The sequence below is a fragment of the Schistocerca nitens genome, chromosome 9 (genome assembly GCF_023898315.1).
Source record: "Schistocerca nitens isolate TAMUIC-IGC-003100 chromosome 9, iqSchNite1.1, whole genome shotgun sequence".
NCBI lineage: Eukaryota > Metazoa > Arthropoda > Insecta > Orthoptera > Acrididae > Schistocerca > Schistocerca nitens.
In genome coordinates this window covers 351,393,340-351,414,710 of record NC_064622.1, presented here as the reverse complement: position 1 = coordinate 351,414,710, position 21,371 = coordinate 351,393,340, and the positions used below count along the sequence as shown (strand labels likewise).

At 41.6% G+C, this 21,371-nt stretch overlaps 1 protein-coding gene across 2 annotated transcripts; it reads right to left on the bottom strand.

Annotated features, from left to right (window-relative positions):
* Nucleotides 1-795: 795 nt before the first annotated feature.
* On the bottom strand, nt 796-16,924 carry LOC126203888 (uncharacterized). 2 transcript variants are annotated; one of them, XM_049938271.1, is made up of 7 exons: nt 16,873-16,924; nt 13,934-14,033; nt 13,754-13,841; nt 8,719-8,842; nt 4,159-4,224; nt 2,351-2,380; nt 796-1,140 (listed from the first exon to the last, which is right to left on the bottom strand). In XM_049938271.1, the coding sequence occupies exons 1-7, from the start codon at nt 16,897-16,899 to the stop codon at nt 913-915; spliced, it is 663 nt and encodes a 220-aa protein (XP_049794228.1). In that variant the 5' UTR covers nt 16,900-16,924; the 3' UTR covers nt 796-912. The 2 variants fall into 2 exon arrangements, with proteins under 2 accessions (XP_049794228.1, XP_049794229.1); XM_049938272.1 differs by lacking the exon at nt 8,719-8,842 and adding an exon at nt 6,837-6,954.
* Between the last annotated feature and the right edge of the window lie 4,447 nt (nt 16,925-21,371).

The window sequence follows — 21,371 nt, the reverse complement described above, 5'->3', positions numbered from 1 at the left end:
GTTGTCTGGTTGGTACAGGGTACTGTAGAAGGGTCTGGTATTCATGTCGGGAACAAGTCGAGATGGTGTTCGTGTACGACCAAGCAGATGGAAATGGCCGCAAGGCAACATGGCTTTACCAAAATAAGTATCCTCACACAAGATTTGAAGCTTATCTTGGGTGTTTGTGTGATCATGAGTTCTTTCAGACAGACGAACGTACAGGAAGGCGGCAGACTGTGTGTACACTATATTTGGATTGGTGCGTATGACCCTAGTTGTTTTTGCACCCTAAAACAAAACAAATAAACTGGATTTGGTGGACCGGGTTGTACAGGATACTGGGACAGACCCTAGTACAAGTTTCAGGCAAGTCGATGCCAACATAGTATAAGCCACAGTACGTTTTTTGTATTCTGCGTGACAATGCATGCATCCTGCGGAGGCCACTTTGAACATCTGTTGTGACGTGGATCCGATGCAACTCTGTACTGTGTTCCAGGACGGTCTGTTGCCGTTGTATGCACACCGTTCATTTCTGGATGCATTTTCAGAAGACCTGTTTTCCTCCATTCGCAGTTAAGAATCCGTTCCTGCAGTTTGTAGATTTCATTAACGTTCAGCCAGTAGTTAGAAAGTAGTTGTTAAAAATATTCGCAACAGGAATACAGCAGATGTTGAAAGTTACGTGGATCGATAAGATAAGAAATGAGGAGGTTCTCCGTAGACTCGTCAAGGAAAGGAATATGTGGGAAACACTGAGTGAGGACAGGATAAGTGTTGAGACATCAGTGATGATTAATAATAATAGAGAGGTAGTGTAAATCTGAAATTTTATTAACAAAATACAACAAAATAAGAAAAGTAACAAAAAAACGGTACAAAAGTATAAAAAGTGTGTGTGTGTTGTCTCGTGCGGTCAGTGTAGCCAGCTCAGTTGACGGGCGTCAGGGTGAACTGCTGGCCAGACGCCTCGTCGACGACGCGCCCGGTGGCCACATCCAGCACCAGGCGAGGTTCGCCTGCGCTCTTCTTGACGCGGGCCTCGGAGACGGTGGGGGCGGCGGGGGCGGCAGCGGCGTCGGACTGCCTCTTGGCTGTCACCTTGTGGTGGGCGCCGGGCGCCGCCTTGTACTCGGGGACGGGCTCGCTGTAGCCACCCTGCCGCAACACCAAACAACAGGTCGTGAGCCCACCGGCAGCTTTCAGCCTGCTCTTTTATTTGTATCTAAACACGTTATCAGACTTTCTCCTGCCATCTTACTAACAATGTCTTTATCTGAAAGTGTTCACTTTTCCTTGAGCGGTACAAGAGGGGTGTGTGGGTCAAAGAGGGCAATACATTTGCAGCCTACAATAACTCTCTACAAGTTACATTAACTTATCGATGTGTAGAGATAAAGCCAACTTTGGCAAAGTCTGTGTTTCATCGAAGCACTCATCTGGTGGCCGCTCGAACGTCTTGAGTGTGTCAGATGGCCCGCACTGCGGACAATGGTGTTGGTAACGGAAACTGTCATTATTGTTGCGCATATGACGAAAGGATTTCAGCCTACCTCTCGTTTGACAGAAGGCTGAAAACGTTGCGTTTCCTCGCGATACTAACTTGCAGCAACTAAATATTCATTCTAGTTGTTTCACAAATAACACATGACGCGATGATGAGGAACCGTGTATATTTCGCAGGCCATCTCTTTTATTCGAGTTAAAAGGTAAAGTGAATCTAAAGCCACAATTTGACCGAATTACAGTTGCAGGTTTATGCTTAAGTCGTGATCGCGGAATCTGTACTTAAAGAACGGCCAACTAGGAACTCAATGTGTGTTCAACCCTTACCGATGTCCTTACTCGGATGTTCTTTCTTTAGAATACCTGGCGTCATCTCTTTCCGTGTGATTTTTCGATGATATTGAACTTCTATTCAAAACTAGTTTTGTGCGGTTTCTACCTCGGCGACTTGTGGTCACAAACTCTGTTCCTTCAGCTATTTGTCGCGAATAGTTAAATTGAAGTCTGCAAATCGCGCCCCATTGGTTTTGCTATTCTTTTTCATTTCACAGCATTGGATGACAGATGAAGAATGTCACATGTTGAGAGTTTTAACGATGCAACAGGAGACCAAGATGTGTTGGGATTGACAAAACATTAATAATGACGAACGTATAGATCTCAACCTGTGCGGCGCCACTTCATACCTGCCATTATTTCCTCGGTCACCAAACTTTCTAAGATACTCATGTAGTTTGCTACCGGAGGTACTCAAGTAGTGTGCTATGCACTGCCCGATTCGTAGTACGGAGTTATACCACACAGTTTAGTCGATTTAATACACCTTAGAATAGCAAAATAGAAGCAAATAAACAGTACTTACATCACCGCCGTCATCACCGCCATCCTCGTGCTGGAAAAGGAGGAAAAGAGATTGTAAGTCTTAGAAGTTTTAGCACTGAAATCAAAGATCTGAAGTAGTGAGAAATATGAATAATGGCTGTGAGCAAAAAAGAAAAAAAAGCAACACATATTTTACGCTAGTTAATTCAACAATAGGTTAGATAAATAGGGAAATAATTTCATTCACTGTCAGGTCTAACGTCTAGTCCACGGTGATATTAAACACACAATATAATTCAACCAAAAAAGAGCATTCACCATTGAAAAATAATCTCTTTTGTATAAAGTTGTTCAGTCTGTAAATCATATGCAGCCAGTAAACAATTTATCTTGACGATACCCACGTCTATGATGGGCTGGCTTGCATTTCAGTCTCGAACGTATGTTCCACAAACTGAACTTCAGCAGACATATTCTTGTTAGCATATTCCGTTGTTCGACTCAAGCAAAAAAACTAACGAAACATGGTGCAGTCTGGCTGCTGCACAACTTGTATAACGCCGTCGTCTGTCATATCACTGCACAGGGAGGGGTCTTCGGAATTTGTGGTTTCACAGTGTGGGCTGATTCATGGAGAGGATGTCCGATATCCAAGTACAAGGGAACTCCCGGACACAGTATGGAAGGGAAACACCGTCTCGATCATGTATTCGGGCATGGTATATGTCATTTATGGCAACTAATAGTATTCTACATAAAAAGTAGCTGGGTCGTCCATCTGTTTCAGACGCCAACGCGTGAAAGGTGCACAGATATTTGCAAGAAGTCCGACAAAATCAGTATGTTGACACCAGAGAAATACCACGATCAACAGTGCAGAAAATCTTGCGTAGATGACTACATCTTTATATCTACATGGTGCTGCTTGTTTGTCAAACAGACAGACAATGTGAACAGTTTGCGATGGATATTCCAGCAAAGGTTGACACAAACACTGACTTTTTGGAACGGATTTGTTTCCCTGATGATGCAATGAGTCAATGTATTCGGCAAACTGGACCAATATAACTTTCATATATGGGTATCAGAGTGTCCTTACGTTACGGGTGAAATGGAAAGAGGCAGTTCCTAAGTCAAAATGTGGTGCAAGATTGGTCCACTATTTTCCAAAGAATCCACTGTCAACAGTGATGATAAGTTGTACATGTTACAAGGGTTTGTTGTGTCACAATTGGAACACCTGCAACCTTACGTCATATATCATCAAGATGGGCCGCTATCTTACTGTTCTTGAAAAATCCATCAGTTTCCGGATGAAAAGTTTCCGGATGGGGAGGCTAGTCGAGATTGTCCGATTCAGTGCTCCGTACGATCATCTTAGCTCAGTCTTCGTACGAAGTTTCGTATAGGATCAGGTGTACCGTACCTAGGAGACACACCTACTGGGCGTGAAGACGAGCATTCGCAATACTTCTGAGCATACCGCCGGGGAATTCCTAGAGAGTGCATGGAGAGAAATTAAACACCGACTAGACGTTGACCGTGTTACCAGGGGAGACCACATTGACGTATATGAATGAGAAAACAAAACGGTAGAGTTAACTTCTCACATGTTGAAAAGGAGCTGCTATTATCTAGTAAAGTTTTAAAGTTCTTGAAATATAAAGCTTTAAAGATAATTTATGAACACTCATTATAACTGCACCTAAAGTCATTGCGGGGTCTTCCATACACAGTAATTACATGGTAGGTTTGTCAGCTCTGCCACTGCGACCAGAATAGTTGTAGAGACCTATGACTAGATTTAATTTCGTTTTACGAGCGTACATGCTGAGTGGGGGTACTCACGTGTCCAGCGTGGTTGTAGTCCCAGTAGTGCTCTCCGTAGCCTCCATGCTTGTCTCCCCAGCGAGCCTGCAAAAGTGACGTCACACCCTGCGTTAGCAACGAGTACCAGACACACGTGCTAGAATGCATCTCTTAACAGTGATATAAAAGTGTTCAGTACAATATTCACGAACTGTGTGTTATGAATATCATCCGACACAACTTAAGATAATATTTATCTGTATTTTTTTATTAATATTTCTGCCATGCCATGTCTGCCCTCCAGAGAAGTGCAGTGCCGTGCTGTTAATGTAACTTGCAAGCCAGGCGTGAGCCAGCGCTGTTGTTTTCAGCAGCCGTAGACATGCTCAAGAGCAGCCGCCACGGGCGAGGGTGGGACCATGCAGTGCCAAGTTTGTGTGAGGTGTAGCAGTCTTCAGCATTCCAAGAGTTATATACTCATAAGGTAAAACGCGTCTTCTCGTATTCGTTTCTCCCCCATTCGTACACGTTAGTGGTAGGTATGCAGTTCGTGCAGGGCAGTTCAAAATGAATATAACGATTACAAACAGTTGTACCTACTTCATGCATAGCAACACGTAAACAAGAATTACAGAGTACTTAAAAGAAACTTCAAAATGTCGATTGTTGCGAAAGCGCAGTGAATTGGAAGCCGGGGGACCGCGCGGTGATGCATAAATGAAAAGTTCTGTGTCATTGGCACAACCCGCGCAGAAGACATCCTGCTAATTGTTTCAACAAACATTTATCTGGACATAATTAATGGCTGATGCCTCAGCTTGATTCGGATTCAACGAGTCATGTCTTTCGGAGAGTTGGAGCACCTCACATTTGGACATGGAGATTGGCACATTGCTAAATCAGCATCTTCCAACCCCGTCCGATTGGTCGTTCTGAGCAGGACAACGCTATTTATTGACCACCTAAATCTCGAAGCCTGACTATCGATTTGATTTTATGAGATTGTGTGGAAGATCTTATGCATATGCCTGCTTAGCCACCTTCAAAATGCTCATTTCTAACTTGTTCACGTCGCTGTCTCCACGTACGGTTCAGAACCTATGACGTGATATGGATTACCGCTTAGATATCGTCAGTGTGACCAAGAGGAGTCTTATAGGAAACCTATGCCTTATGTTTGAAAAAATCCTCTGTAATTTTTATCGATTTATCGTCATGCTATAGTAGTTTGTAATCACTATATTCATTCTGAATTGTCTGCATATTAGGAACACATTTTTTAGTTTCAAGTTAGCCGTGTGTAAAGAAATAAGCTGCTATAAAAGAAAGTGTATGGGGAAAAGAACATTCAGGCTTATAGGGACAAAGTTCGGTAGACTACTCCTGTCAGGAAAAGAACAAAACTCAGCCACATCTGGAAATGCAAATTTTCTATTTCAGGGGTTAATGTTGTTTTTCTTACTGGTATCTCCTTACTTTGGTTATGCAGAGAATTTAATAGAAACTCCAAGTAAGTGGTGCATCAGTGTGGTCTAAAAACAGGATCTGTATTATATAATTCTCATTAAAACTGGTACTGCCTCTATCACCTGCAATATATGTGTGAACTGTACCCTCTAATAATGATTGCCTCGACAAATCCCATTTTCTCATTACACTTCTTCACTGATGAAGTGATCTTTGGTAGGGATGCCATCATCAACGAATACAACAATCACGATGTATGTTCTGCAACAAATGATCATGAATAAACTGAGCATCAGCAGTAGCAACGGCAGTGTCAATGTTTTCACAGATATTATTGTAAAGTGCTTGCGTGAACTAGTGGTTCTCCAAAAAGAAATTAACGAACTGAAGTATTCAAAGTTCTTGGGGAACATTGTTCTTTTTCTAGCGTAGGATGTGCACTTAGTGTTGCGACAGGTGGTGTTACTTTCGAATTGTTTGTAGACAATACGTTAGCTATATATCCGCCTTACAAGGGTGTAGATGTGTGAAGAAGGTACTCTGTGACGCTGTCTGGAGGCAGTTGGAATACCGGAACCAATGAGGCAAACGACTTCCCAAAGAATGTACGCTAGAAGTACAAGGCACGGAAGGCATTCCAATTAAAGTTGATAGCACTATCGTTGGAGAGGCCTGCAATAAAATTTTGTGATGTGATTGGACCATTACAGACTAATGTGTCATTTACGGACAAAATGTGGTATAAGTCGTTTTGTCCCTTGTCCAGTCAGGAGAATGCACAGAAGTTTGTCCCTGTAGTTTATATTCAAACGGTATTTTCTCTTCTGGAAATGTCGGACCGCAGTCTTGATTTGTCACAGGTGTTGAGTGAAGTGAAAGGAGAAACAGATAAAATGTGTTAGAGCAATGTTGGTGAGGAAAACTGGATGAATTAATAGTAACTACACATATCAATTCTATGCTGAGAAACGTAATAATGGCTGTATGAGAACGCTTCATATTCTGGAAAGTGATACAGAAACTACGCAATGCTTTGAGATTAGGCTCAAGTAGCGATTTGCAAATGCCAGGCTCCCTCTCTCACGATCTCGTCTCAGATGCCCTTGCGCCATCGTGGTGGTGTAATGTATAAGCAAATCGTGTAACCGTCCTCATAAGAAACAAACGTTAAGATCGTTTCGACCTCGAGCGTGGTGGCATCTTCAGAGGAGTCGTGAGGGAGGCAGCCCGGCGGTGCGCCTGGGCCTTACTTTGGTCTTGAAGTGTCCGGCGTGCGGCAGAGCCTTCTCGTAGCGCTCCTGGAAGTGGTGCTCGTTTCCTCGGCGGTAACCGAATTCGTAGTGGTCGTGCTCCGGGTTATGCTGGTACCTGCGCGACAGCGGACAAAGCCGTTACCCCAGCAAGCACAAGCTCTCACACACACAGACAGAAATGGTCAGTCGGTGCAAATGCAGGAAAGTCACGTGCGCGCGGGGCTGTCATACGTCCTGGTGTGACAGTGGAAGAAGTCAAGCGGGCGACGCTGGCTGAGGTTACGCGGAGCCAGCGTTCAGCAAGCTAAGCTGTTGAGTAGCTGACGAATCAGTGCAGAGGCAGGAAACGTAAGCAGGTGTCTTCAGAGTGATAGCAGAAGACGCTCGCTTTAGTCTAAAACTAAAGCACTCGAGTGTTGGAAAAAGTGGTCAATGAAAAGGAGAGCAATGCGTCGCGTCGTGCAGCCGTTGAGGTAGTATCGCTGGCCGAGCTGAAGACAGTGGCTGGCAGGATGCTTGGGGACCGCATCCACAAATAGCGGAAACCGACAAAAGTATGCCGTAAGCTGGGGAAAAGACTCGTGTCCTCATGCTCAGCTGGAGGCAGCGCTCAAAATCTGTGAAAAATATGAAGCAAAAGAAGTCTGGAGTAGAGCCGAAGCTAGTGAAATGGCTGAAGGAATACGTGAGCATTTCCACTCAGAGCGATTGTCCAGCGTAATCTGTATTGGGAACTGTTGGAAAGGAAGGAAGGGCGCTGGGTAACAACTGGGGCACCAGTGTTGTTGAATAACAAAAGCGTAGGTTGTCGGCCCTGAGCCTGTTGAAGGAGGCATCCCCGGTAGTCACCTAAAATAATTTAGAGAAACCACTCACTCCTTTGATGTGAAGCCTCTCAACATCCATGTGTGGAGCCGTTCTGACGATACCTAACTGGTCCATCACTTGCCAGCTCCCGCTATAACCCTTCAGGTAAGACATCCGCTAATTGTGTCGGATGGGGGTTTCACGTACTCTGATTTTTAAAACAGAGGCCCAACAGCGATTATAATATAAGAGCATGAATATTCGATTCGTAACCACTCAAGTTTAGTAATATGACTCCAATGTACACTACAATCATGTCAGACTTTCCTGATGTAGTCCACCGTCAGGTTTCGGTACTGGACAACTTAATCCCATTGGAAAGGCTGGAGATTTCATAAATTAACTGTGTACTTCCCACACAGTCGTATTGAATCTTAAGTGTCAACCAACCTTGGATATGAAGGTATATTTCCAGAGAACTTGTGTATTCTAATTTATAGTGGTTTTATTATACCTTTAGTTTCGTGCCAGGTGAATGTCCTAATGCATTGAGTAAATTTTTTCGCAAAGGTCGCTACGTGTACGACTGTTAGTATGAAAGACAGAGATAGGGAAGGAAGTAAGAATGTCCTTGCAGTCTGCCGTTACATTCGGTAGTTAAATTCTGCATTAATACTTCAGCATGCAAACTTTTCCTACCACCAGTTCTTTTATAAGAGAGAAAGGAACAAACCCAATCAACCGTTGTTCATGCTCCCTAAACCGAACAACTGAAATGTATCGCGAAAGAGTGTTCCCTATTTGCTTCAGACATTTGGTTGTGAATGATTTGTTTCACTAAGCTCGCTACCGTGAGATATTCTGATCGAGAAACCGGAGGAAGGAAAGGGAGACAGTGTCACCGTTCTCAAGCTGTTTCGGCAGTGCGAAAACCAGCTCCGAAAGCAAAGAAGTCTGTACCGAGCGAGCGCTCAAACTGAATCCTGCGGGAACAGAGAGAAAGAGAAGAAAGGCAGCACCGGAAGGAGTGGCCGGAAGCAGATGAGAGATAAGAGGAGTTTTCGGTGAGGACCTGTCCCTGGTGCCTGTGGTTCTGGAAGTCCCTGCGCTCGAAGCGCTGCTCCCAGCGTTCGGGGTCCTCGCACACGTGGCCGTACTCCATCTGCAGTGGCCCGTACAGCAGCATGTAGAAGTCCCTGCGGCACACCACAACACACACTATTCTCTCTCAGCTCTCACTGCATCAGCCTTTCTCGCCGTCCGCCAGTTGCGTGCACTTCAGAGTCGTGCGCGGTGCAAGTGTGTGCCACCTCAGCCCGTGGCTCGCAGCCTGACCCGTGCAGTACAATAGGCCAGCCCAGCTGGCTCGGTTACTGCGCAGCTGGGCGCAAACCACCAGACCAACACAGCCGAGCTGACTTACCTCGCTAGCCTGTTGCTTTGCCAGCATGCGCGCAGAAAAAAAAAAAAATGGCTACACGTCGGACCAACCTGTCGCCTCTACTGCTCTATGTTCTGAGTCCATTTGTAGAAGCCCTGAATTTATCTTCTATTACTGTTACATCGACCAACTATGCAGGAAGGGTTCGAAATGGTTTTAATGCACATTCCAGTTATCATGTTTCACTCTAACACCAATTTATCGATATTTTTTACCTCCAGTACTGTAACTACAGTATATAGACACAAGAAGGGTGTTGTTATTGTGTTCTCCAGTTCGAAAACCCTCTGCAGTATTCTATCCTGTGCAAGCCTCTCCATCTCTGATTACTGCAAACTACATGCATTTGAGCCTGCTTACTGAAGTCAGTCTTGGTTCTCCTACTACATTTTTTACTCTCCACACTTCACTCTATTATCAAATTGACAGTTCCTTGATGTCTCAGGATGTGTCCCATCAGTTACTCTCTTCTTTTAGTCACGTTCATCCCCCCCCCCCCAAATTCTACAGAGTATCTCCTCATTATCTGGCTGATCTACCCATTAGCATTATCTTTCAAAATCTTCTATTCTTTTCGTATCTAAACTGTTTATCATTTACATTTGACTTCAATGCAATGCTACACTCCAGACAACTACCTTCAGAAAACAATTCCTAGCATATAAATTTATATCCGATGTTAACAAATTTCTAATATTCAGGAACATCCTCTCTAATTCTGCCATCATTAGTTATTTTCGTGCTTAGATAGCAAAACCTCATCTACTATTTCTAGTGTCTCATTCCATTCTCTAATTCCCTCATAGCTGCCTGACCAAATTCGACTACATTACGCTACCTTCGTTTCATTTTTGCTGTTTATCCTACGTCCTCTTTTCAAGATACTATCCATTCCGTTCAGCTGATCTTCCAAGTCCCTTTACCGTCCCCGATCAAATTACAATTTCATCAGCAAATCTCAAAATTTCATTTCATCTTCCAGAACTGTAATTTCCTTTTCCAAATTTCTCCCAGTTTCCTTGATCGCTTGCTCAGTTTACAGATTGAATAACATTGGGGATAGGTTACGACCCTATCGAACTCCCTTCTTAATTACTGATTCCCTTTTGTGTCCTTTGACTCTTAAAATTCAGTGTCGTTTCTATACAAGATGCAGATGACCTTTCGTGGGCTGTGTTTTATCCCTGCCATCTTCAAAACTGCAAAGGGTGAAGGAGAACGTATGTGCCCACAATAACACTCATAGAGTATTTTTCCTTTTGACAGATGCTGTTAATTATACTTGTTAATTTTCAAACAGTGCAAACCAATTAAACAGCCGTATGTTCACGTATTTAATGGAACTACATACTTGTAACCTGGAATCACGTATAGTCACAATGTATGAATGTATTGACACAAAGTAGCAATTACGTAGTACACGTCAGATGATCATATTTAATCGCTTTAGGAAGTTGCAGACACGACGCAAGGCGTGCTGCAGCACAGGCAACAGGTTGGAGCATTGCATCTGTAAGCAAACGGCCTGTCTCCGTTGCATGGCAGCCTGGCCTGTTGCAATAGCCCGATACTGGTGTCGCAGTTGGTAGCACTCGGTTGCTTTGGTGGCCCTTGCGCTCTAGCCCGTGGCCCCTACATGCCAGAAGGCGAAAAGCGGCCTACACTGTGCACGACTCTAACGCTGATTCAAAAATTCAGTCATACCATCTGTGGTAAGCTGCACTTTGGATAAAAGTAAATGAAGTGTAGGGGAGATGTAGAGGTACACCAAGCTAACTTAGTCCAGTCATTTCGACCAATGTTGAGCAGCCAGCAGCCTACTCTTAGACTTGCACAATAACATTGGATAAAAAGCGGCGATATCCATCACACCTGAAAAAGTCAAAAAATACACAAAAATTGGAAATGGAAAACAAGGTAATTTCAATCCCACTAAAATCCCTCTGAGGAAGCTATATCCTAAAATATGCCAGTGTACTGACATGTATTGCACTTGGCCTTCATTAGCTTGATACCGCACAATAACTGTAGTTTATTTGCAAGCGAAGTTTTCAGTCGGTAGCTCTGTGAGCTAGGACACGATCTGGAGCAAATGGACTGCATAAACAAGGGTTGCAAGAAAGCCTCTGTGAGAAATATTCGTAATACTAACTTCTACCCCTCCTCCCTCCCAATCTCACAAACCCTGCTTCGTGAATGGAACGGCGCAAAATCCAATAAGAATATTGAGAAAATTACATATACAGTAACACATGATATAAGAAGAATATGAAACATAAGTTTTTCCTTCTGGTAGGAGCCTTACATAAATTTCTACAAAGCCTAGGCCAAGAAGCATCCATGGTGTCGATTTTTAATTTTTATCCGCTTTAGTGGCAATTATTTAGTCCGTAAATATATTGTCTTTGTATATTCCTTCTTATATGCAGTTTCTTCTTAAATTTTTAGACGGCTATTGAAACTAGTTTAGCCATTAAAGTATTTATATGAACGTGTTCGCACTGTTGCTCCCCGCCAGTAACATGGCAGACATGAACACGAAACGTAAGTGGCTGAGAGGCGCTATGTTGAAAAGCAGCAGCTCTCAGCTGTAGAGAGGGAGTGGAGATTAGACCAGAAGAGAGATACAGCAAAATAAAAACGAACTTTCTTCAAACCGATTTTAGTTTATATTTCACACTGAATACCCAGGAAATATTCTTGTTCTGAAGAAAAACCGTCAGATATGCTTAATTATGTAATCACTGGAATTCCTGTAATTAGAACTGAGAAACAGATCGCTGAATTCCCTAGGCTATTTGGAGCTTCTCTGCCTCAAAACTAGAACAAATTACGCTCCAAAACATTTCTATTGTTTAACTATATTTCAGAGGTTGAAACTTTTTAGTGTTTAGCGCAACTTGGATAACACAAGACACATATCGGAAAAACATTGATGACTTCTTTGGTAAGACATTACAGGGGACAGACGATTTACATAAAAAACAAATTGTTTCAAAGTAAAGTTTCCCTAGTGTTTTACTGACATTAAAGAGTGTTGTTTTAAGGTATTGTTAATTAGATCTTGCGATTAGACTTGAGTGACAGGTGACCATGAACATATTCTTTCGTTGCATTAACGGGACTCCGTTATGTAATTTTACCGAATCGGGTAAGGAGAAATAGTGTAAAAATTTTCAGAGATAATAGTTGCATTTTAGTGAAATGCAGATTTTGAATTTTAATGAAACATGAAGTGTGGTAAGGTAGCTTATGAACTGTGACACGATGTTAACAATTTGTAACACGAAAACACGGATTCGATTATTACTGTTTTCATCTCATGCTACGACGTTAACAATCATAACTAAGTACAGACATGCAGAAATTGCTCTCATTGCAGGTCGTGTTAGTTTTTACACCTTCACTGTCCTCTGAAAAGTATTGTTAACGACTGAACTGAATTGGTGCACGCTTACAATTTACCTGCTTCTCATGTCTTTTAGTATCAAATATAAATTCTGATCTGACATACAAAGTAATGCTTTAGCTGACAACGTTCTGCTTTAATTACCGTATATTCAAGAAAACTTTAGAACGTCCCACAATATACCAGCGGCACACAGTGTGTCATTTGGCGGTTATACTACGATTTGGTACCTTTTCAATGCACGTTAAATATCCTAGCTATAGAATGATGTTTCACTTAAAGCAGCGGGTTGGAGATTGAAACTGATGATTTATTCGTAGCAGTCCAAATTTATGTAATACTCACTGAATTTGCGTTATTCATTTTCTGGATGATTGCAAGTGAGACGATGTTTTATAACACCGAGAGTATATGCGTTTCTACGAAAGTTACTTGGCCCGTTTTACGGTATCGGTATTCTGTTAAAATAAGGTTTCTAAAAGATTTGCAACCAAATAACTCCGCTTATGGTCGAGTGGTTAGCTTAGCAGCGTCTATCCTTGAAGCCTCGGGCTCGATTCCCAGATGAGTTGGACATTTTCTCCGCTCGGACATGGGGTATTGTGCTGTCCCTATCACCATTCATCAACGTCGACACGCATAAAATTTAAAGACTAGCACTTGTCGGCCTGACTGCCACAGGCTGGATTTCCTAGCCAATAGTTCAATCTGATTACGTCATTGCATCTAATAAGTGTTGTTATTTCTAAAACAAGAGAGACCTCAGAGCCATGAAATCAGTGAAATGACAATCCGACGACACGGAGTGCACGGTATAAGGTGTCCTGTCTAGTACTAATATCGATAAGATGCGAATGCAGTAACAGTTCACTGTATTAGTTTCGTCAGGAAGAATTTCTTATTGTGTTTTTTTTTTTTCAATTTTCTCGGCGTGACTGATTAATGATGTGCATTTGGGTGTACAGTTCTTGGTTTCATTACTTTTATAAACAATATTTTGACAACTGACTCATTTCCTCCGAGCTTGTTGATTAGCACCCAGTCAGCGAGTACGCATAGCAACACAGATCGGAGCGTCTGGGTCAGTCGTCAAAATATGTTGCATAAATGGAACAGAAAACTCGACATTCACTTCCGTCCCTTCCCCCCCCCCCCCCCCCCTCCAAAAGGGAACCATTAGAAATTAATATTGTTCATGGATGGAATTATGTATATCTTGTTATGAGGAGTGTGTCTGAAACAGTGGTGCTAACTTACTGGAAGTATTTGCCGTGTCCGCCGACGCCGCCCCCGCCGAAGCCGGTCTCTGCGGCGTTGTGGTCGTTCTCGGAGTCCACCACTGCGGCTGCAATCACAGAAACAGCGGGCGTCAGGGGGGCACTGGGAGCAGCACGTGGGGAGCTGTAAGTCGGGGCTTGGCTTGCAGATGGCGCTCACCTTTGGTGTGGATCTGCTTGGCCACCCGCTTGCCGGCTCCCTCCTCCATCTTGGCGAGCACGCACGGCACAACGGCTGCGCAGCACAACACCAGCGCCACCTGTACACCGACAACTCTGTACACTTGTCCACTGTACCACATCTCATACTGTACTCATGTAAGGAATTACACAGAAATTCCAATGCTAGAAACTGTAGCGAAATGAGGGAAGATATGCAGAGGGCTGAGCTTGGTGTAGGGACTGGAAATTGACTCTTAACGTAAATAGAACATTTTGCACGTAAACAGGCAGAAAGACGCGTTACTGAACGATTGCACGAGTGCAGAAAAATCACTAGAAGCAGTCACATCCATAAAAATATCCAGCATTATGCGTATATAGAGATTCAAACTGGAAAAAGTACATGAAACTAATCGCAGACATTCGTTGAAAGAATCCTCAGTACATGTAGTCCACTCACAAAGGAGGAGCTTACAAAACCCTGGTTCGACCAAGAGTTCAATACTTCTATATAGGATTGACGGGAGAAACAGAAAGATCCAAAGAAGAGCAGCGCGTTTCGTTACAGGTTCATATAGTAAGCGCGAAGGCGTCGCGTAGACGCTCAACCAACTCCAGCGGCAGACGGTGTAACAGAGGAGTTCCGCATCACGCTATGGTTTAATGTTAAAATTCCGAGACAAGCATACGTTTCCATAAAAGTCGACCAATATATTACTTTCTCCTACGTATATCTCCTGAAAAGCTCATGAACCACACAGTGTCCAGCTCACACGGTGTCTTATCAGTAATCGTTCTTCCCGCGAAGCTTTCACTAATGGAACAGGAAATGGGTGTTATGACAGTGCCACACACAGCACTCTCCACCATACACAAAGCACTCTCCGCCATACACCATAAGGTGGCTTGTGGAGTATAGGTACATCTAATAAGAAGTGCAGCTTAGGTCATACTGCAAAGCTTGTCACTGTTGTGCTCAATAACATCGACCTTGTTGTCAACTGACCTGTTATTAATTCCTTCGTCATACCTACCTGTAGAATAAACGGTAAGCTTTTGAAAAGAATAATAAAGGCAGTAGAGGTAAATGCTTCCTAAAGGGTTGAACAGATGTATCAGTCATAGTAAATCATGACTACGCTACGAGCTGGTCTTATTGTTAATTATGTTCCTCACTGGCTGTCTCGACAATTCGTACAGAGGGAAAGTATCAGTGTCAACCTTCGATGGAGTGCAGAACTTCCTGACTAACGCAGGTACAGTCGCTAGGTACAGAAGTAATATCCGGCGTTCCCCAAGGAAATGTTATAGGCCCTCTATCGTTCCTGATCTATATTAACGACATAGGAGACAATCTCAGTAGCCATCTTAAATTGTTTGCAGATGATGCTGTCATTTACCGTCTTGTAAAGACATCGTATGATCAAAATGACTTGCCAAATGACGTAGATATCTGCATGGTGCGAAAAGTGGCAACTGACCCTGAATAAAGAAAAATGTGAGGTTATTCACATGAATACTAAAAGAAATCAGCTAAATTTCGATTACACGATAAGTCACACAAATTTGAAGGCTGAAAATTCAGCTAAATACTTAGGGATTACAATTACAAATAACCTAAATTGGAAGGATCGCATAGATAATATTGTGGGTAGAGCAAACCAAAGACTGCGATTCATTGGCAGAACACTTAGAAGATGTAACGGCACTACTAAAGAGACTGCTTACACCACGCTTGTCCGCCCGATTCTGGAGTATTGCTGTGCGGTGTGGGACCCGCATCAGGTGGGTCTGATGGATGACATCGAAAAAGTACAAAGAAGGTCAGCTCGTTTTGTATTATGGCGAAATAGGGGAAATAGTGTCACAGACATGATACGTGAATTTTAGTGGCAATCATTAAAACAAAGGCGTTTGACGTTGCGACGGGATCTTGTCATGAAATTTCAATCACCAGTTTTCTCCTCCGATTGTGAAAACATTCTATTGGCACCCACCTACATAGGGAGAAATGATCATCACGATAAAATAAGAGAAATCAGGGCTCCCACAGAAAATTTTAAGTGCTCGTTTTTCCTGCGTGCCGTTCGAGAGTGGAACGGTAGAGAGACAGCTTGAAGGTGGTTCATTGAACACTCTGCCAGGCACTTTATTGTGAATAGCAGAGTAATCACGTATATGTAGATGTAGAGGCTCTTATAGAGTGACAAAGACTCGGAATAAGTATGAAACTAATATAGAAATAACTTGAACTATATTTACGGGCGGCTGGAGGCACCGAATCCGCCATAATTTTTTCTACACCATTAGCCCTGAACGAGCATACATCAAATTGATATAATCAGAAGAGGTTTTTTCGACACAGCAACTAACCTAGCATGTTTGCTACGTTTGACGTTATTTCACTTTGGAAATGCCGAAGGAGCCACTGGACACTTTGACCCATACTTTGTCTCCAGGTTAGCATAAAGAACACAGCTGTCTTTAAGTGACATAAATTGGTTTAACACCTATGAATTTGCGTCAAAAATTGTATTATCTTACACTATAAAACCGGACAGATATTTTTAGGAATTCTTCTAAAATTTACGGAATATATGCGCACGTATATTTAGGCCTGTGAGAAATATGGAGCTGAATAGAACCTGCCGCATGAAATCGAAATTAGTGCCACATATTGCAGGTGTGAAACTTAGCGAATCACCCTGAGGAGGATAATGTAGTATGCCTCCATGCCAAAAACTTGCTTTTCTTACATTTTGAGTTCAGAAAAATTATTAGCGCAATTTACTAAAACTGACGGGATTATATTAGGGATATTTCAGTTCGCTGAGAAATGTGAAGCAGTTGAAAATAATTCGCGGTATGAAATCACGATTAGTTACAAATATTTGCAGATGTGAGACTCGGTAAACGGAGCTGTGGTGAGCGGTTTACCTGCATGGTCCTCCGGAGAACGCTCATGTTGACCACAGTGGGGCGGGCAGAGCACTGGATGGCCTGCCAGCACCGCCCGGAGGCTTTTATACGGCGCCTCGCCGCGCAAGAACGGCGATGCCGCGCTCCAGTGGAGGCGGCCGGCAAAAAGTTCGGGGCCGTAGCAGCAGCAGCAGCAGCAGTACAGCCAGGCCGGCGCAGGCCGCGGACCAGGTTTACCGATACGTCATACACATCGATGTTTTAAAGACACGTTGTGACAATATCGATGCATCGATTTCGATGTATGCGATGCATCGACTTTGTGTTCTTACTTCCGATATGTTTTTGTCTCTTAACTCAGACCTTTGTACGTAATTAATTACGACACGATCGTATATATTATTAATTAAGATAACTAATGAGGAATTAAGATAACTAGTGAGGAATACCTGAATGTTGTTTTGTTTGCTGATGACATCGTTATTATTCAAAAGAATGAAGATGATCAAAATCAATATACCAGCTCAACGAAATGTGCAAGAGTTCAACTTTAAAATTTCAAGTAATAAAATGAAAATAATAGCATTTCGAGGAAAATATCCGCCAAATCAAAAACTGTTCTGGATAATTCAGTTTTAGAACAAGTGTCTCAAAATCTCTTATTTACACTGTGCTCTAAGTTTTGATTTTGACTCTGATACTGAAAATTAAATACACAAATTCCAAGCTGTCTGTGGTACCATTACCGGAACATTGAGCCTTTAAGTACAAAAAGAGATCATCGTGAAATTCTATAAAATAATGGCGGTGTCAGTGTCATCGTATGGAAGCGGAAGCTGGATTAACAAGAAAACGCGGAAATAAAACTGAAACAGCAGAGATGGGGTTTCTAAGAAATACGAAGTGCTGCATAAGAAGATACATGATTAGAAATGAAGATGTTAGAACGAAATTGAATATTTTCAATATGAATGAAAAAATTCAAAAATATCATGAAGATTGGAGACAACACTTCATGATAACGGCAGGTCACAAAATTCGCCAGAAAATCCTGAACTACAAGCCGACTGGGTCAGAGAGATACTTGAAGGTTCGAAAAAAATGGGAATGATTTTGGCTGTGAGTCGGAGCAGGATACAGCCTACTCCTTGAAAGGAAGATGGTAGTCATGATGATGATTAGTATTATTATTGGCTATTATTATTTTTATTAATAATGCTAATTATTTTTATTGTGTTGCCTATGTAACAACTGATCAACATCGTTATTAATACCTCCATTATTTTATCGTTGTTATTAATGTTACTATTATTATTGCTATTATTATTGCCAATCATTATTTCTATTAATAATGTAAATAATTATTATTGAGCTCATGTATTTTTTTGTACTATTTGTATTGTTCTTGGTCAGATGTAAGACAAGGCATTAAGCTCCTCATCTTGTCAGCCCAATAAGCAATAAATATAATAAATAAATAAAATCTACTTCAAATCTTTGGATGGATGTATAACGGACACGTGGTGTGTTCATCACGTGAAGATATGCCCACTCACTGAAGTGTTTTGGTGTCTTCATGGTGTTTTAAACGTGTAACTGTTTTAGTTATACAGGGTGGTCAGAAACGGCCTGAAAAGCTTGTATGGGCGTTACAATGGAAGATGTGCTGAGAAATAATTGTTAAGAAACAAATTTAATACGTTGCGCCTTTTCCGAGTTCCGAGTTATTTAGCACTGAAATCAGCCAATCAGTTCGTCGCGCGAGCAAATTCAAGCGGACTGCTAGAGATAAGTGCCACCAAACGTTTCCTTCGTTTGATTTCCTCGAACGGAAGGAACATAATTTTTGCTCACCTATCTTAAATTTATCATTCGCGGAAAAGGCACATTTTATCCGTCAATGAGCATTTGAACGAATGACAACTCTCGGTATATATCTGTTCGAAGTGATATATGTTCAAGCAATCGCAATTTAATAAATTATTATGCAAACATTTAGAAAGGTCGCAAACTTCTAGTTGATAACATGTCTATTTTTTAAAAAATAACTCAAATCATTTTCGTCACCTAATAGGCTATCTTTCATAAATTACTACACCAAAAGTGTAAAAGTAACAGATCTGAAGAGAGGTTCTCCGATGGACTATCAGTTTATCTGAGAACTCTTGGAAGAAGAATAGTTGAAAATCGGTTGGAAATTTCGAAAGATCATGTAATAAAGTTTCCATAATTGTACATTTAAATTTCTAATTTAGACTGATCGGCATATTTACTCTGTTACCAATAAAATTTCAAGTTTTGAATCAAGAACTATGTCGACTGAAGGGTAAAACATTACGTAAACTTTTACCATCGCAAACCATAGAAAATAAACATTGGAATTTACTGAAAACTGTACTTCTCTGGCAAGTTTCTTGGGGATTTATAAAAAAAGATTTTGCACATTATGAAAGGTTTTTTTCAGCTTTAGTCATATCTAAACCATACCCATACTGAACAACACAAATAAATCACTGTATTCGAAACATCGATGTATCTTTCTACAGACCATATAATTTCGATGTCATCATATGATATACTTAGCCTATAAAAACGCTGATGTATTTTCTTAATATACTAGAGCGTACTGAAAAATAAGGCCTCCGAATTTTTTATTCTGTTCTCAATATCGGTTGAGTTCTTACACGTCAAGCATGCTACTCAATAGACTTCCCCTCATCGCTAACCCAAGTTGAAACACTTTGTCGCTACAGAGCTCAAAATTGTAGCGTGTAACACGGAAGTGTGTAACGAAACTATGTCGGTGCGGGAGAAACAGAGTGCTTTAATCCCTCAGAAAACTGAAGCACGAATTCGAAGAGAAAGTCCACACATGGAGCACACTCTTTCAGCATGACAACGCTAGACCACACGCGAGTGCTACGACCTCTGCAACGCTCCGACGCCTTGGGTTCATTGTCCTCCATCATTCTTCACACCTTCCAGACTTGGCCCCATCCGATTTTCATATATTTCCAAAAGTTAAAGAACACCTTCGAGGATATAGCTTTCATAGTGATGAAGGAATGCAAACAAATGTTAGGTTGTAAATCCATCACAAAGTCAAACTTTCCACAGTGGCGGTATCAAGAAACTTATATCTCGCTGGGAGAAACATGTTAGTCATGAGAGTGACTATGTTGAATAATAAATATGTAGATATGAAGAATAAATATGCAGAACGTTAGTAAATTTTATTTTATTTAAAAAGTTTTAAGAGTTTTCACATAAAAATATTCGGATTTTCAGCACGCCATCGTACATTTCTAAAGAGGACGCCAAACATTGGCTGCTACTTACATTCTCTCCGTGTCCTCCAGCTACTTATAAGTACTGCACTTCAGAGATTTTTTCGTTTTGGCTTCGAATCTATTATTAGTATGGGAAAATTCGTAGCACCCTGTGTGACCCAGAAATGTTATACGTATAGCTGTACTAGAAAAGTAGAAAAACGTTGAATACCTTTGCAACTAATAAACATTTTCTCCAGTCTGCAAGCTGTCGATATTGCCCCAAGTATCTTGGTAATGTCAATAGCCTGAGGGCATAATAACACCAGTTTGAAATACAGATAGAATATAATTCCTGTTCTGAGAAAGTAACAGTTTTATTATCTTTTCATGTGTTGTAATACATACATAGCATGTTTTTCGAAAACAGTGCTCAATTTGGAAAAAATTATTTACTGAAACCTAGAACTCTGTTTCCATTCCTTGTTAATGCTTTTATTAAGCTTAGTTTAGGATTTCTCTTTAAACACTAGAGACCTAATCTTCCCCAGTCATTTTGGTAATTTTACTGGAATTTAGTTTAAGGGCTAGTTTTTTGTCACGTTCATAGACAATTCTCCATAATTCAGACGGATAAATGCCGCAGAATAATTGCACCATTGTTGTCACAGAACTGACTATTTTTGTTCTTGTCCAGGAATAAAAACCTTTTTCCCAAGCAAAATTTCTTGTCTGGATTTAATTTTTAGAATGTTCAGCACCTTTGATACGCGGTTCAGTGCCCTCCCTGACTTCACAAAACTTAATGTCTTTTTTACGATTTCTTCAGTCCATTTTCTTGTTCTTGTTCTCGCCATCTGAAATTAGATTACTTCAGCAGAAACTACTTTTCTTTCTGAAGTTTAGAGCGTGGGGAAATATTGACAACCGTATCGACATTGCACCGTAGTTGTCTTTATATTATCCCACCCACACATCGTGGCAGAGACAGTCTTCAATGGATTTGCTAATGCACGAAAAGCTATAAATCCCATCCAAAAAGACTACTGTCTCTTTACATTATGGTTCTGCCGTGACAAAAGTATTGAAATGCTTGCCTCATTTTAAGCATAAACCAAAAATGCTATCAAAATTCAACAAAAAGACTGACCTCTAAGGAAACTCGTTGCCTCTGCACCTTACTTATGACATCAACCGCTATGCAGCATCACTCTCCCCCCGACCAAAGCGCTACTCAACTGAGAAGAT